At 43.5% G+C, this 18,809-nt stretch overlaps 1 protein-coding gene across 1 annotated transcript in view; it reads right to left on the reverse strand.

Moving 5' to 3' along the window:
* LOC126481747 (sulfate transporter-like) overlaps positions 1-18,809 on the reverse strand; it is a 152,312-nt gene that overhangs the window by 12,908 nt on the left and 120,595 nt on the right. Inside the window, exon 8 of the mRNA XM_050105702.1 lies at positions 8,023-8,234. Coding sequence (XP_049961659.1) covers positions 8,023-8,234 — 212 coding nt within the window. The remainder of the gene's footprint in view (positions 1-8,022; positions 8,235-18,809) is intronic.

Here is an 18,809-nt window from a genome sequence, read left to right on the forward strand (position 1 = left end):
CACTTCACTCGTTCTGTGCTTTATTCGTTTCTGCCAAAGATTTCTAGACGGTCCGCTTTCTTCTAGGATCTACCGTAAATACGGAACAAACAACAGGCGAGAAAAGTCGTAACGCTGAAGTTACATTTACCGAAGAAGAATTAATTTCGTATATGGGGTTCTCGGTTACGTTCCTGCAACATCTAATGACGCAGATAAATTTTCTTGGGATTATTGTTAATCGTATTACTGATGCCGTCGTTCTCATAAATACATGAATTTGAGCTTCATATTTGTCTGCTTAAATTAATTTATAAATATTTTTCCGTCTAGGAACTTCAGTGGCTGTATCAAACAATGCTCAAAATGAAACCACAGTCACAGTTTCCACTACAGACGACAGTACTTCACACTCATTGCTATGCGATGGTGCTCATTGTTTGCCAAACAGTCTGGATAAGTTATCGGAAGATCACGGGAGCAATAATGATGCTGACAGTGACGGCCAAGAATTTTATGGCGAGGTAATCAGTGACAGGGAAAGGAAGTCTAAACCACATTCTGAAGATCGGAATAAAAATGCCAATAAAATTCTGAGAATGCGTGGACAGGCGTATATTGGATAGAAAAGAACTCTTGGGATTAAAGAATGGACTGTCCGATATTGGCTGGGTTATTCCACACATGGGATGAGTCCTGATACAGAATCGTCACGACCTCGAATCAAACAGACGAAGACGAAAGATGAGAGAACCTTCAAGAAAGAATTCCTGGACTCTATTCCGAAGCTCCCGTCGCATCATTGCAGGAAATCCTCCTCCAAGTTGTACCTTGACCCTATTTTACAACCCAAACAACAGCTGTGTGGACTCTATGTGGAAAAATGTCATGCGGAGAAGGTTTCACCATTAAGTCGGGCTACCTTTAACTTGCTTTTAGAAGATGGTAATATTAACTTATTTTCCCACAAGAAAGACCATTGCGACTTGTGTTGTAGTTACAGGCTTGGTAACGTGAGTGAAGACGTGTGGAAGCAACATACAGAACAGAATGAGCAGGCAAGGAGGCAAAAAGATGCTGACAAGAAAGAAGCCCAGCAGAAGCTCTGCTCGGGATATACCATGGATTTACAGGCCGTGAAGGTAGCTCCATTTTTAAGTGCAACTGCAGTTTATTATAAAACAAAGTTGGCTGTTCATAACTTTACAATATGTAATTGCGGAATTCGTGATGCAGTATGTTACTGGTTCGATAAAACGCAAGGTGATTTGGTTGCATCATGTTTTGCCTCATGCATCGTGGACACCCTATCCAGAACAATTAAGGAAAATCCCGTTTAAGTCATTCTGTATTCTGACGGCTGCACATATCAGAACCGATATTATCAACTGCACTTTTAAAATTAGCAATTGATTTTGGAGTACTGATTACACAAAAGTTTTAGGAGAAAGGCCATACTCAGACGGAATGTGACTCAGTTCACAGTTCCTTTGAGTGCAAGCCTAAAGCACATGAAGTTACACTTCCTAACCAATACGCTTTGATATCTAAAGAAGCGAGAAGAAGCAATAATCATACGAAGTCCATTACCTAGATTATTCCTTCTTCATCAACTACGCAGAGAATAGTTTGTGGCTGTACGACTCAATTAGACCTGGAAGAGCTGTAAAAATGAGCCTACAGTTACCGATCTGAGGGCGCTACAGTACCGCTCAAATGGTATTATTTACTACAAGTGCTAACGAGGTGTGGCAAGAATTACCGAGATGTTTGCTCCCTGAAACTATACAAAGAAAGACTGAAAATCAAGAAATCCAAATGGGATCATTTACAAAAACTTAAATCTATTCTTCCTAAAGATTGTCATAGTTATTATGACAACATTCCTTCTGACTGAAAATTATCGTGGGGGTAACTGTGTGACGAGTATCAGTGTAGTGTAATTCTCTGTTGCTGCTTTGAGTCTTTTAGTGACGTTTAGGATTTTTCCTGAGGATATGTGCAGACATTATCGGAATTATGTAAACGGTATATTTATTTAAAATGTTTCTGTGAAATCTTTCAATAAAAAATTATTAATACACCAAAACGTGTTCTTACTGGCTTTCTCAGCACCAAATGCCAACGTAAATGTGTCAAGTCGTGCCAGGAGACTTACAAACAAATACCGCGTAAGTAACAGATCACGGCATAAATACCGAGACAGTTCCGCGTATGTGCCGTAATTAAGCTTTCTAAAGCGTATTTTTTTTTGTTTCACATTTTTATTTGATCCAATATTTCCTTGTAGTTCTACGATGCGAATTTAACACCACTGTGAGATGTATTACGCATTTTCGACACTTTTTTGTCTCTCGTGTAAAATTCTTATTTTGCTGCCGGCCGGAGTGGCTGTGCGGTTCTAGGCGCTACAGTCTGGAGCCGAGCGACTGCTACGGTCGCAGGTTCGAATCCTGCCTCGGGCATGGATGTGTGTGATGTCCTTAGGTTAGTTAGGTTTAAGTAGTTCTAAGTTCTAGGGGACTGCTGACCTTAGAAGTTAAGTCCCACAGTGCTCAGAGCCATTTGATTCAGGAAGGTAATACGGAACGCCGTGCTGGATCCCAACGGCCTCGTATCACTAGCAGTCGAGATGACAGGCATCTTATCCGCATGCCTGTAACGGATCGTGCAGCCACGTCTCGATCTCTTAGTCAACAGATGGGGACGTTTACGAGACAACAACCACCTGCACGAACAGTTTGACGACGTTTGCAGCAGCATGGACTATCAGCTCGGAGACCGTGGCTGCGGTTACCCTTGACGCTGCATCACAGACAGGAGCGCCTGCGATGGTGTACTCAACGACGAACCTGGGAGCACGAACGGCAAAACATCATTTTTTCGGAAGAATCCAGGTTGTGTTTACAGCATCATGATGGTCCCATCCGTGTGTGGCGACATCGCGATGAACGCACATTGGAAGCGTGTATTCGTCATGGCCATACTGGCGTATCACCCGGCGTGATACGCCATTGGTTACACGTCTAGGTCACCTCTGGTTCTCATTGACGGCAGTTTAAACAGTGGACGTGACGTATCAGATGTGTTACGACCCGTGGCTCTACCCTTCATTCGATCCGTGCGAAACCCTACATTTCAGTATGATAATGCACGACCGCATGCTGCAGGTCCTGTACGGGTTTTTCTGGATACAGAAAATTTTCGACTGCTGCCCTGGCCAGCACATTCTCCACATCTCTCACCAATTGAAAACGTCTGGTCAGTGGTGGCCGAGCAACTGACTCGTCACAATACGCCCCTCACTACTCTTGATGAACTGTGGTATTGTGTTGAAGCTGCATGGGCAGCTGTACATGTGCACGCCATCCAAGCTCTGCTTGACTCAATGCCCAGGCGTATCAAGGCCATTATTACGGCCAGAGGTGGTTGTTCTGGGTACTGATTTCTCAGGATCTATGCACTCAAATTGCGTGAAAATGTAATCACATGTCAGTTCTCGTACAATATATTTGTCCAATGAATACCCGTTTATCATCTGCATTTCTTCTTCGTGTAGCAATTTTAATAGCCAGTAGTGTGTAATCAAATGGCTCTGAGCACTATGGGACTTATCTTCGGAGGTCATTAGTCCCCTAGAACTTAGAACTACTTAAACCTAACTAACCTAAGGACACCAATTACATCCATGCCCGAGCCAGGATTCGAACCTGCGACCGTAGCAGTCCCGCGGTTCCAGACTGTAGCGCTTAGAACCGCTCGGCCACTCCGGCTGGCTCGTGAGTAGTGATCGGAACTTAGGGATCTGCACCAGGGATACACTGAAGCATTTCAGAAATATGCTGCAAAGTTCGTTACCGGTAGCTTCGATTAGCACGCGAGTATTACGGAAATGGTCCGTGAATTCAAATGGGAATCCTCGGAGGAATGAAATGGGAATCCGTGGAGGAAAGAAAACGTTCATTTCGCGGAATAATATCGAGAAAATTTAGAGAACCGGTGTTTTATGCTGACTGAAGAACGATTGTACTATCGCCGATATACATTTTGCTTACTGATCGCGAAGACAAGATAAGAGAAATTAGGGCTCGTACGAAGACATATAGACCCTCGTTTCTCCTTCGGGCCCTTTCCAATTAGAACAGGAATGGGAACTAATAGTGGTACATGGTAGACTCCGTCACGCACCGGAAGGTGGCCTGTGATTACGACGTTCGTTCAAAAAGCAACTCGGATTAGTGCCGGAGTGACAGTGGAGAAGAAGACGATGAAGAAGATGATGATGATGATGACTGGTTTGTGGAGCGTTCAACTGCTCGGTTATCAGCGCCCATACAAATTCCCAACCTTTGCTCGTTCCAATCTCGCCACTGTCATGAATTATGATGAAATGATGAGGACAACACAAGTAACCAGTAATCTCGAAGCAGGTGAAAATCCCTGACCCCGCTGGGAATCGAACCCGGGCCCTCGTGCTCGGGAAGCGGGACCACGAGTTGCGAACGACGGTGGAAGAGCTTGAAGAAAAACTCATCTCTCTCTCTCTCTCTCTCTCTCTCTCCCCCCCCCCTCTCTCTCTCTCTCTCTCTCTCTCTCTCTCTCTCTCTGTGTGTGTGTGTGTGTGTGTGTGTGTGTGTGTGTGTGTGAGTGAAATATCCCTTCGATCTTGGCAAGGCAAAACTACCACAGAGAAATTGCAGCTGCTTAGCTAACTGAACGAGTCGTACGCAGCGCAGTGAGTAGTTCAAGCGTTTTCAACGAGGGAGACTGCCGGTCGGCGACTATCCCACCCTGGACCATCTTCCACATCATCACTGTCCATAAGGAATCTGCATCACGTGGTCAGATGGTAACCGGGGAAATCTACCAGGGAATCCTGTCACTCATGACAGACGCAGTGTGCAGGAAAACGCGTGGATTTTGGGAGAACCGGACTTGGATGTTGTATCATGACAATGTTCCGGATCACGCGTTACTCCTTGTCCGCAGCTATCTAGCAAAACACTAAATTAACTTTGCATCCCATACACCGTATTCTCCGGACATAGCGCAAGCAGTCTTTTTTCTGTTTCCCAAACTTGAAACCACGTTATAAAGGACGTAGTTTCCAAGCCGTAGAAGAGATTCAACACAGTGCAATAGGAGATATGTGCGCCATACCAGAAAATCAGTTCCAGGAAGCTCTCGAAAAGTGGAAGAAACAATAAGTACGGTGTATTGTGTGAAAATATCGCTAATTATGACAGATATTTCTTTTTCCTTCTTTCTCTCCTTCTGCTTCATTTATTCTGTACACATATATTTTGACAATTTAGAATATTTGTTCTTTGGTTTTCTAGTATGAAACTTAAATGCTTTTTGATTTATTAATATTGCTACATGAATCTCTTTATTGTGTATGAAAATGTATCAATATATGTTTCATTTTCTTTGTAATGCATTTTTGAAAAGCGTTGTGTGAAATCAAATGTAATATGCAGCATTGTCGTATTAACAGCGATGCGAGAGCGAATCGATGATCGACAGTCGAAGAGTGACGTTATCCAGGGGCGTAACGCCGTGGAGTGGACGGGTGTGTTGTGTAATCGGGCTCGACGGAGGCACACGAGAATCTATGGCCATGTTGTTATTTTTCGGTCACGCTAGAAACTAAATTTAAACATGGACGTTATGAAACAAAATGTAAACAGTGAGCTTCTTGGAGAACTATAAACAGCAGTGACAATGTTTATTTAAATGGACTGTGATTTTCGTAGCTAGAAACGAGTTGTTTTGCACGTAACTGAGTTGACCGAATTACAGTACAATGAACTTATTATCTTGAGTATGATTCAATGATTTACTGCTCCCACTATAACTTTAACTTTCGCCGTGGAGAGCTATGAACTCTTTGGTATGGGTGGTTCTGTTTTTCGCAATAAATATGAGTTGGCGATCGTTATTGCCAAAAAAGCAGATTGTTATTAACGTCGCGATCTCTAGTAAAAATGCATTGTATACTGCTTCAAAATTGTGTACAGGACGTTAGAAGCAAAAACGTGTGTATGGAACATTGAAATCGCGAACATATAGAAAGCAGATCTACACAGTAACGATTACATCTGCCTTGCCTGTGACTAAAAGAATGCAGGGAAATACTATTACCCACAGGGGAATCATTTACTAATTAAGAGAATGCATCGGCTACAATTTTCTGCCTGATAGAGTTACTTCAATTACGACGCCAGCAGCGATAAGCCGACAACGACGTCTCAATGCAAAGACCGCGCGAAGAGAAGCTGTGTGCCAAACGCTCTCCCTGTACGCTCTTAAAGCGTCTCATGCAGTTTCAGCTTTAATTTCTTTCTCTTTCGTGCAAACTTTTCTAAGTATTTGCTTTAAAAAAAACTAAATGTTGAAAGTGTGTTTGCAATCAGTGTTGACATTGTTGAATCCTCTCTTAATAGTAGTTGTTACTATTTAGTTTCTATATCTTATTCATTCATCTTATTGTAGTTGTTACTGCACGTGTTTTACGTATTCTCTGGAAGGGTGTGTTTTTACGGATATTAACAGCGTTTTTATTAGGCACATTTGTGTGTGTTTATTGTGGTATGCTCCAGCCCGCGTTATGTTCTGCCCACCATTAAATTCTGAGCACCGACCAATGACAGTTAGGTGGCTCGTCCGTTATTCGTGCAAGGCACGCTATAGGTGGGAGTTTCGAATCAGAGCTAGCAGCTACGTAAAATGCGTTTACTTTCAGTAAGACTTCATATTACGACTTACTCATGACCTAGAGCGAGTTTATTTGGCTCTTACAGTTAAAACTGTACAAAATTATAACAATTTCCTTCATTATTTACAAACTGATTTACGGGAGTTTCGTGTTTCGATATTTGTTGCGAAACTCCGACGTGGTTACTTCCGTTAAGGTCGGAGAAAAACGGTTTCTTTTTTGGTTTAATAATCGAGTTTCGCGATCAAAATTACGCAAAATAAATCTCTGAGAATTGTTTTCTGCACATGTAGCCCAGCTCGTGTCAGGACTACGTAACACAGCGTGTTGTTGTTTAAGTAAGTTACTCTACTAAGTGTTTTTCTTCACAATAGCCGGCAGGGGGCACTAATTTCAGGGGTAACCTACTGTTGCGCGATAAGCAGTAACGCTGTTATAGCGTTTGTCGGGTTTCTACCTCCACGCCGGTCGTTGTGGCCGAGCGGTCCTAGGCGCTTCAGTACGCAGCCGCGCTGCTGCTATGGTCGCAGATTCGAATCCTGCCTCGGACATGGATGTGTGTGATGTCCTTAGGCTAGTTAGGTTTAAGTGGTTCTGAGTTCTAGGGGACTGATGACCTCAGAAGTTTAGACTCATAGTGCTCAGAACCATTTGAACCATTTTTAAGAGCTAGGTACATCTGGAGGTCTCTTCCTTATAACTCGCTGTTGCAAACGGGTGTTGCAGCATGACGCAGACACAAATTTGAATACAACGAACAGACACGTCAATGACCGGACAGACATATCATAATGTAGTGAAAAAAGAAAAAAAAGAAAATTGGGCATGAGGAAGATCGGAACACAGATCACCCCCTTCACATTCCAACAGCGTGAGCATACAAATACAACGTGCTGGCTATTCGTACTCGCTCGATGTTATACATCTTGAGCTTGCACGGTACACTGTATTGTTCCTTTTTTGCAGTCACCCGGTCTGGGACGCCTTGTCACTGTTCGCGCGACTCCCCCCGACGGAGGATCGAGTCCTCCCTCGAGCATAGCTGCGTGGGTTGTCCCTAGAATAAGTTAGTTTCAGTTAGATTAAGTAGTGTGCAAGCCTAGGGACCGATGACCTCAGCAGTTAAGTCCCATAGTAACTTACCACAAATTTCCAAAAAAATTTTTTCGCTGTTAAGTACACCTCCTTCCTGTTTTCGTGCTTCATCTGTGTTCACTTTTTCTGTGCTGCCCACCCCACCATGTTACCGGTAAATCTGAGGGGGCTGCGATGCGGTGTTTCCGTCGCCAGTGGGCGGGGTTCCGGCGCCCCGCCCCGCCCCTCACCTTTGGCGGCGGCCAGCATGCCGAGCACCTGGACTCGCGGCGCGGCCCCCCTGACGACCAGGAAGAGCAGCGACAGGGCGACGCCCAGCAGCAGGCCGAGCGCCGTGTCGAGCAGCACGACGCCCAGGAAGGAGGCCACCCACACGCCGCCGTCGAGCACGCTCAGCCGGAACATGCGCGGCACGTCGCGGCTCGCCGCCATCACCATTCCCCTGCCACACGACCGCCGCCTCACTCCTCTTACCTCTCCCGCAGCCACGCGTGTTCCAACACAAGTAGATACAACTAACAAGGGGAGGCCGCCAATTGTGAAATTCAGATGCGATTCATACTGCGCATAATAAAAGCTCATGACCAGAGGTGTAATGTGGCAAAGCACCAAGATGCACTTCTCAGCCGTTGTCGAGAAAATAGACAATTAAAAGAAACCGTTGCGGTGAAATACTCTCGACGATTAATAATTTTCTAGAGCGTCCTGGCGCAGCGGTAAGCGCTCGGGTTCGTAATCTGAAGGTAGCCAGATCGAATCCCCCGCCATGCAACTTTTTTTTATTATTAGTTTTTTGTAATTCAAATATATATATATATATATATATATATATATATATATATATATATATATATATATGAATTGCTTATGCATGTTGGTGAAGGCGGATCGCTCTCCAATTGTACCGCCTCCATTTTTCCGTTTGTTTAACAGGGTGTACCAAAGCTCTCCCGTCCGCACTGATTTTCGACGATGTTATAAGTTGCGCTTGGGACCGAATCTACCTTCTTTCGAAGTTAGCACGCAACTACGCTGTTATGCGGCGGCTCGTTTCGGCCCATTCAACATCTGTCCTTCAAGTGTAACGAGCGAGTAACGGAGTTTATATTTCATACCTGCCACAGCAAATTTGTGTCCGTGGGGTTTCTATTCTAATTCGAACGTTTGACTTACGCTATACGTATTCGTTTCTGAATGTCGTTTCTACGTATTCCGTTAACTATACGTGGTTAACATTATGAAGACAATTAATAACATTTGTGAAATACACCTTTGTTTGCGGAAAACATAATGATGTTCGAAGTCGCCAGTTTTTCCACGACAAGCGACTTTCAACAACTTATTATATGCATAATTGTTGCAACTGATTGCCGGGAATTATATATATATATATATATATATATATATATATATATATATATATATAACAAATACTAAAAAAAAAAGTTTGCATGGCGCGAGATTCGAACCGGCGACCTTCGGATCACGAACCCGAGCGCTTACCGCTGCACACCGACGCTGTAGAAAATTATAAATCGTAGAGAGTATTTCATCGCAACGGTTTCTTTTAACTGTCGATTTTCTCGACAACGGCTGAGAAGTGCATCTTGGTGCTTTGCCACATTACACCTCTGGCCATGAGCTTTTATTATGCGCAGTATGAATCGAATCTGAATTTCACAATTGGCGGCCTCCCCTTGTAAGTATCCGACACTTTTGTTTCGATACCGAGTACTTTCACAATCGAGTACTTCCACCGATACTTATTCAGTATCGAAACAAAAGTACTTTTATCCAATCGATTTTACGCACACAGCTGAGCAGCGAGTGAGCGATTGTGGCTACGGTACTACCATCTGCCCTCCGCTCTCGCCCACCCCCCTCTAAGCGTGCGGTGCCCTTATTCAGCTGGGCGTGTTCATCTTCTCTTCGGCCGTATTGTCTCTTCTTGCTCGCAATCCTGCAGTCATTAGAAAAATATAAAAAATTGTCAGGTTGAGATCTGATCGATGATGATGATAATGGTGATGATGTTTGGTGTGGGGGGCGCTCAACTTCGCGGTTATCAGTGTCCATACAAATTCCCAACCTTGCTCAGTCCAAACGCGCCACTTTCATGAATTATGATGAAATAATGAGGACAACACAAACACCCAATCGTCTTGAGGCAGGTGAAAATCCCTGACCCCGCCGGGAATCCAACCCGGTACCTCGTGCTCGGGAAGCGAGAACGAGACCGTGAGACTGCGAGAACACGAGCTGCGGACTGATCTAATCGAGAGTTCGGTACAAACTTACTAACGTATACAGATAGTTCATCCATTCTGGGAATCGACAACTTCGACCGTTTCTGCCTGTTACCGACATTGATAGTGGCAAGATATCGGTCCCAGACATTCAAAGATTTTCGATAATGTTTTAGTTTCAATACTATATACGTGGCACAAAGTCATGCAGGAGGCAGACGACCAGTTCTCCATTCAGGATGACTGCATCACAATGGTAAAAATCAAATATTAGCCCAAGAATGGCTTTATAGCTCATATGACGCGCTTCAGAATCTATTGTCAGATGTCCAGGAGCGATCACTGCACGTAGATCGGCGCTTCCAGTCCTATGAAAAATATTCACAGACTACCTTCAACGTTTTACTACTCTGCGAATGTTTGCTTCACATACAACTTGAAACGCCTTATCTACGTCCAGTAATCACTTTTGAATATCTGATCATGGGTAATTTCCGAAACAAGTCATACGAGAAATAAAATCATTCTTCGCCTAATACTTCACTTTTAAAGGATGAAAGCCAGTAGAGCTGAATGCAGAACTACTGATTGTTTTCTTTTTAAATTTGTCGTCGGATAACAAATGACAAAATAACATTTTTTCATGTGACGCGACAATCAATAACCAACTTTCAGATTTCTTCCTTTGCCACTACAGTGGAACCTTGCTTCCTGACAAAATTCAAGATTCTATGCCAACGGGACGATAAATAGTTTGGACAAGAAGAGAATAGAAGCTTTCGAAATGTGGTGCTACAGAAGAATGCTGAAGATTAGATGGGTAGATCACATAACTAATGAGGAGGTATTGAATAGAATTGGGGAGAAGAGGAGCTTGTGGCACAACTTGACTGGAAGAAGGGATCGCTTGGTAGGACATATTCTGAGGCATCAAGGGATCACCAATTTAGTACTGGAGGGCAGTGTGAAGGGTAAAAATCGTAGAGGGAGGCCAAGAGATGAATACATTAAGCAGGTTCAGAAGGATGTAGGTTGCAGCAGGTACTGGGAGATGAAGAAACTTGCACAGGATAGAGTAGCATGGAGAGCTGCATCAAACCAGTCTCAGGACTGAAGACAACAACAACAACATGCCAACGGCAAGTACCCTATAGGTTTTGATGATTCAGTTTGCCAGTATCAAAATATATGTCATAAATGGCAATACCTTTTGGCTGCATCAATTTGGAAGCTTACATATTTATTACACCGCCAAGAGGTTACAGAACTTAGTATGTAACATAGATTTCAATTTGATGCGTCTACCCGTTACTGAGGAGAAAAGGCTCTTAAGAGACGGACGAACAGAGTGTAAGATAAAATTTTAAAAAACTTTTTTCGTGTCATGTTGTTACAAATTCGCAGTTTTCGGATTTTTTTTCCTTTCGTTGTAGTGTGAAACTTTGCTTCTTGCCAAATTTCATGATTCTCGGCTAGCCGGAAGTAGCCTGTAGGTTTTGACGAGTGAGTTTGCGACTATGAAAATATGTAACGTATCTTTTGACTGCATTAACTTAGAGGCATCAATGTTTTACACCGCCAAGGGACAATAGACCTCAGTATGCGATAAATTTCAGTTTTATACGTCTACCCGTTCCTGATAAAAAAGTTTTAACAGTCGGAGAGGCAGGCAGACAGACATACTGACAACGACGTGATCCTGTCGTATGCAAACAATAATCCTGAAGGCTCACTTTTGAAGCTTGTTTCTGATGTTAAAACAACTTGGAATGCCGCCTTCTTCATGTTGGAGCGAATCTTACATTTGAGGAATGTGATATCTGAAATCGTGGTTGACAGTGTTTCAGCATCTCACGTGCCAACTACTTTAGATATGAAAACACTCAGCCAATTACAGCTTTATAAAATAAGTCCGTTTTGTAACCTGCACCACGCAAGTAACGAGCAGCCTTTAGTGGCTCGCCATCACAGTTTTCTTTATCTTAAATATCTTTGTGAGTAGTGCCCTTTTGGCATATTTATTATTTTATGAATGACATATAAGTACTGCTAGTCTTTCACGATGATTCCGTACTTCTACTCTGTATCATACGTTTTTAGTCATAATTCTGTGACCATGTTATAGACCATTCTCTGATATAAATTCTCAGGAAGACACTCCTAGCAGTGTTGGAACCTGGTTAATTCCTTAAAAATAGTGACCGAGGGCTGTTTTCTTTCAATTGTAACTATTCACTGTCTCTGAACGTGGAGCCATGTACAAAATTTATATATGCCTTTTGAATATGTAACAAGACAAACGTGTGGGTGAAAGAGTCTTAAAATATCAAAATCTATATCAATGATAAATTATGTGCCAACAGACATTAATATTGTATCTCACCAGTTTCACCAACTGTCAGAGAATACAAAGAAGTTTTATTGAGAGAGCTGAAGGAATAGTGTGGATTAACTAAGTTAAATGACCATGCACCCATTGCTACTATGCTGGCTCTCAGGATTAAAAGCGTTCATTTTCAAGGTCCGGCAGCATGCGGGCGAGGCGTATGTAACCTCAAACGTCTGGTTTATCAAAGACAAAGCAGCCCAAGCGAATCGGAGGAGGGTGCCGCTTCCTCTGCTGCAACATAGGAATATGGTTCGTGGAAACAACATGATCAGTTAGTGCACGGCCACAAAACCAAAACGGAAACACACCAAAGTGATGAAAAATCTCTTCATTTGTCAAACCCTATGTATCTTGTAAAAAGCAACCCATTTCCAGAACGGGAAGATATGAAAGTCATTTTTTCGTGTTTGTATAAATATGTTCACCAATACCTCGTCGTTGTCGCAACGTCTGTGCCTCGTGAGGGATTACTTTCGAAAACTGTTGCACCTATGACTCAGAATAGAAATAAGTTGTAACCTAAATATATGCAGCAATTGATCTTTTTGGCAAACCTTCCAAAATATGATTTTTTATCTTTCATACAGAAATAAAACTATTTAATGTGTTTTATTAGACTACATAAAATAGGCAAACAAGTTAAATGTCACATATACTCAGCATTACTTCAGCTACATACAAAAATTCAGATGTTATCGATATGAGTATGAATCGTTGCGTTTGGAGACTCATATGAGTAGTATCCCAGGACGAACTCAGTACTACTAATTTGAGCAGGTATCTATAGTTTCATAGCATCAAAACATCCCTATCCCTACGCACTCCGATGGGCAACCGTGATGACGCTTGACACTACAGGAAGCTATCTAAATTGCGATACCTAACTGTAATTTAGTCAAATGCTCTGCACAATTACTAAGCAGGGACTTCGGAATGCAAGTTAGACATGTCGTCCCACACTAAGACCACTCCTCAACTAGAGAGGAGTATTGTCACACCTATACTGACAAGCCAAAACTTTTTGACCACTCTCCACCCTGGCATTGGATGTTTCCTGGTGATGCTGAGGGCACGTGGCCGTTGCTAAAAGTGTGTAAGTGTAGCAGAAACGGACGGGGGATCACCCTAGTGAAAATGCTGGCTGCAAATGGGGGAAATCCATCGAGATAAGCGATTTTGACAAAGGGCAGATTATTATTAAGCAAAGCCTGTGAACGAGTGTCTCGCAAACGGCGAAGCTGGTGGAATGTTCACGTGCTATTGTCGTGAGCAACTACGGAAAGAGGTAGAAGCACAGTGAAACTACCACTAGGCGCTAAATGGTTGGACGTCCACAGCTCTTCACAGAACGTGGGGTTCGGAGGCTTGTCTACTCTTTAAAGTTGGATAGGTGGTGATCTGTGGGATCTCTGCCGAAAGAGCGCAATGCTGGTGCCTGCTCACCGTTCGTCGTACGTTGTTGAACATGGAGCACCGCAGCAGACCACCCCCACGTGTTCATATGTTGACCCAACGACATCGTCAGTTACGACTGCAGTGAGCACGCAAACATCGGAGTTTGACCGTCGATCAGTGGAGACGTCTCGGCTCTTTGGGAGAACCACATCTGTAGTCAATGGTCGTCTCCACAAATGCCGTCATCGAGGTGGACGGTGGCTCGAAACGTGCAGCGCGCCACGGACGCAGGCTAGGGGGAGCAGTGTTATGCTGTGGGAGACATCCTCCTGCGCTTCCATGGGACCCATGGTAGAAATCGAATACACGCTGACAGCTGTGAGTGACCTGCATCCCTTCATGCGTGATGTCTTCCACGACAGCGATGTCGTTTTTCAGCGGTAGAGTTGCCCGTGTCTAGGAGCCCAAACCGTGCCACAGTGGTTTGAGCAGCATTACAGTGCACTCACGTTGATGTCTTGGCGACCAATCTCGCCTGATGTAAACCCTACAGCACTAAAGTGTTGAGTCCTCCTCTTATTTATTTACCAATACATTTTAACGTTTCAGGAGTTTTCTCCTAATGAGTAGTTACGAACTCTAGTTTTAGTTACTCTGAACTATTGTTGAAATTGGTTAAAGTATAAAACTGAAATTTGTAAGACAGTTAGCCTAAGTTACTCTGGATTTGGATTGGATTGTTTGGGGGAGGAGACCAGACAGCGAGGTCATCGGTCTCGTCGGATTAGGGAAGAACGGGGAAGTAAGCCGGCCGTGCCCTTTCAAAGGAACCATCCCGGCATTTTCCTGGAGCGATTTAGGGAAATCAAGGAAAACCTAAATCAGGATGGCCGGCCGTGCGATTGAACCATCGTCCTCCGGAATCCGAGTCCAGTGTGCTAGTCACTGCGCCACCTCGCTCGGGAAGTTACTGTGGAAGGTTATATAAATTTTTTACGGCGATTGGCTTACGAGGAATGACTTAATTACTTCACAGAGTGTTGTGAGGTTTTGACGATCTGCAAAGCGAACACCTGCATGTTCCATGTGAGCACAGAGCTGACACGCGGGCAGGAATCCTTCAGAATATAGTGCCACTGACAGCGGCAAGAAGAATCATACAGCTTCCTAATCGTCGACGCCTACTGATGCCTCACGTACAAACAAAATGATAATTCGCAATTTGGTGACCTGAAGATGGGGACAATCAGCAGTCCCTTGCCTGTCGCTGTTTGTCGTTCCACATTAATGACTAATTTTAATTGCACAGAGAAGGCCACACAACGGTGGAATAAACAGGGCCACCAGGTAAGAATCGAACTGTAGTTCATTTCAGCAGTGTTTGTGTAGCTGCAGTACGGCTGGACGGCTTGCAGTCAAGAAGGCACACCAAAAGATTATCAACGCATAATCTGTCATTAAAATATTTTAAAACTAACGCTGCAGTTGGTAGTAACCCAAAGTGAGCAGAATAATCAAAATGCTGAAGAAAGTCATCAACATGTAAGCGACATTGCCGTTGGTATTTCTCTACGGTCTGGCCATTTCTGAGGGTACTGCGGTTCCTTTCCTAGAGGGAGAACGTTCTCTGTCTGATGTAGGCTTTGATCTATGATTCATGTCAACACTACTTTTTTTACTGTGAACGCTACTAAAATGGATGCTACAAATACATGGCCGTATCAGTCGTTTTTTTCCCAGTGTTCTAAGGACTTGGTCTAGACTTCCATTTCTTTTTCTCCTTGAGATAAGATGTTCACGACACCCTTGAGCATGCCACCTTCTTCGTACCCATGGGAAAATATGAACTTAAAAAAACAATTAACACAATTTTACTAAGTGTAGGCTGAGGAACCAGCCGTGGGCCGGCCTATAAAGTGACCTCCGTATTCGTCTGAAATGATTTAGAGAACTCACGAAACATAAAGAAAGAATTTAAACCTCTGTAATATCGGAAAATTTCCTTAATTCTGCATGCATATGCTTCAGTACGTCAAAGAAATACTGCCATTGCAAATGCACCGTCTAGTGGAAGGTAAAAAGCACTCCTTGAATAATAAATTTGAATTTCTAATTGGGTTGATTAGGCAGTAATAAAAAAGATTTCTTTCTTGCACACACATTTTCGTCCCCGAAACTTCAGCACATAAGCCTCTGCATGTAATTCAAAATATGCCAGCAGATTACTGGGAGTCTGGCCATTGGAGTGTACAGATAATACGTGATTAGTGTAGTGTAGCAAATCGTGTAACAGGAAGCCTCAAATTTATCATTCGTACAAGCCACCTTTTTCAGAACATTAGACACGGTACTGAGGAATTAGAGGAAGTATAGCTGGGCGAATCAACATCTTGAGTCTCTTTTCATTAATGACTGTTATTATTAAAGACACAGCACGGGACAATATTTAGACACGGCAACATTTTTATGCAGGACTTAGCTCACTATCTATCTCATACTGACGATATGATATACAGTTTTTAAAATATTAAATAAATTACGTATCGTACGTCAAGATTCATCTGGCTATCATGCCGGTTTAGTAACCGTCTACACTGATCGTTAGAAGTTTCAGTTCTGAGCTGCAGCTGCACCTCTTTCCTGAGTTCAAAATACTGGAACATGAGTCTTCTTGAACAGACAATTACGCATTTTCCTGCATATAACATCATCCAGATTCGTATGGTCGTCCTTCAGCTCCTGCTGGCCGTACGTTACAGGCGAGTATTGAACTATTCTCTCCAATTACGAGTGGCTCTTATCCTTGATGATGAGTGAGATGTGGCTGTGTTAACAGTAGCGTAAATATTAATATTGCCGTCGTTTTTTTACATCATAAAATATGTGTTTATCTCTCTCTCTTACCCTCTACTCTGAAACACCAAAGAAACTGGCATAGGCTTGCGTATTCAAATTCAGCGATACGTAAACACACAGAATACGGCGCGCTGCGGTCAGCCACGTCTTTATAAGACAAAAAGTGTCTAGAGCAGTTGCTAGATAGGTTACTGCTGCTGCAATGGCAGGTTATCAAGAATTAAGTGAATTTGAACTGTTGTTATAGTCGGCGCGCGAGCGATATGACACAGCATCTCCGAGGTAGCTATGAAGTGGGAATTTTCCCGTACGACCATTTTACGAGTGTACCGTGAATATCATAAACACGGTGAAACATCAAACCTCCGACATCGATGCGGCCGGAAAAAGATCCTGCAAGAACGGGACCAACGACGACTGAAGATAATCGTTCAGCATGACAGAAGTGCAACCCTTCCGCAAATTCCTGCAGATTTCAATGCCGCGGCATCAACAATTGTCAGCGTGCCAACCATTCAACGGAACATCATCGATATGGGCTTTCGAAGCCGAAGGCTGATTCGTGTACCCTCGATGACTGCACGACACAATGCTTTACGCGTCGCCGTCGCCTGGGCCCGTCAACACCGACATGTTGACTGGTCGGACGAGTCTCGTTTCAAATTGTATCGCGTGGTTGGACGTGTACGGGTATGGAGACAACCCCATGAATCCATGGACCCTGCATGTCAGCAGGGGACTATTCAAGCTGGTAGAGGCTCTGTAACTGTGTGGGGCGTGTGTAGTTGGAGTGATATTGGACCCGTGATACGTCTAGATACGACTGTGACAGCTGACACGTACGTAACCATTCTGTCTGATCACCTACAACCAATCGTGTCCATTGCGCCTTCCGACGGACTTGGGCAATTCCAGCAGGACAATGAGACACCCCACACGTCCATAACTTCTACAGAGTGGCTCCAAGAACACTCTTCTGAGTTTAAACACTTACACTGGCCACCAAACTCCCCGGATATGAACATTATTGAGCATACCTGGGATGTCTTGCAACGTGCTGTTCAGAAGAGATCTCCACCTCCTCGTACTCTTACTGATTTATGGACAGCCCTGCAGGTTTCATAGTGTCAGCTCCCTCCAGCACCACTTCAGACACTAGTCGAGTGCACGCCACCTCATGTTGCAGCACTTCTCCACACTCGCAGGGGTCCTACACTATATTAGGCAGGTGTACCAGTTTCTTTCGCTCTTTAGTGTATATGTCACGCTATACGAATATCACGATTTTATTAAGATTCGATTTTATTAAGATCAGCGCGTCTTTCGGAAGGAATGGTATGAACGAATGTTAATTTTAGAGCATACTCCGCTAATCAAAGATTAAATATGCAATGAATCATTCGTTGTGGCTAAGACAGTAATCGTCACATTCCGTCTCTCAAATTTATTAATATTCCGTCGATAACAAAAACTAAAGTATCAAGTTTTTGTTTAATGTGGAACAGATTTTCAATAGCCGTAGCATGACGTAAAACGGCGAGTGACTAGGGCCTCCTGTTGGATAGACCGTTCGCCGGGTGCAAGTCTTTCAATTTGACGCCACTTCGGCGACTTGCTCGTCGGTGGGGATGAAATGATGATGATTAGGCAACACAACACCAAGTCCCTGAACGGAGAAAATCTCCGACACAGCTGGAAATCGAACCCGATCCTTTAGGATTGACATTCTGTCGCGCTGACCTCTCAGCTACCGGAGGCGGACGTAGCATGAGGTGAATGTAAGTTATTAACAAGTGATGACCGTAGGTCTCATATGCAGTTTTTATTTGCTTCCAAGTGTAAAGTGTGTCTGTTAGGTAGCTGACGGGAATTCCCCGATACATGTGTAGATCTTACAACAAAGCTTTGTACTCTGTTGATACTTGCGTCTAATGATGACGCAGAATAAGATATTCGAATGGGAACACTACTAGGAAAAAGAACTTTTCGACTCTGTAAGTGCAGAACAGGGAATCAGTGATCATAAGGCCGTTGCAGCATCCCTGAATATGGAAGTTAATAGGAATATAAAAAAGGGAGGAAGGTTAATCTGTTTAGCAAGAGTAATAGAAGGCAGATTTCAGACTACCTA

Source organism: Schistocerca serialis, chromosome 5 (genome assembly GCF_023864345.2).
Source record: "Schistocerca serialis cubense isolate TAMUIC-IGC-003099 chromosome 5, iqSchSeri2.2, whole genome shotgun sequence".
NCBI classification, from domain to species: domain Eukaryota; kingdom Metazoa; phylum Arthropoda; class Insecta; order Orthoptera; family Acrididae; genus Schistocerca; species Schistocerca serialis.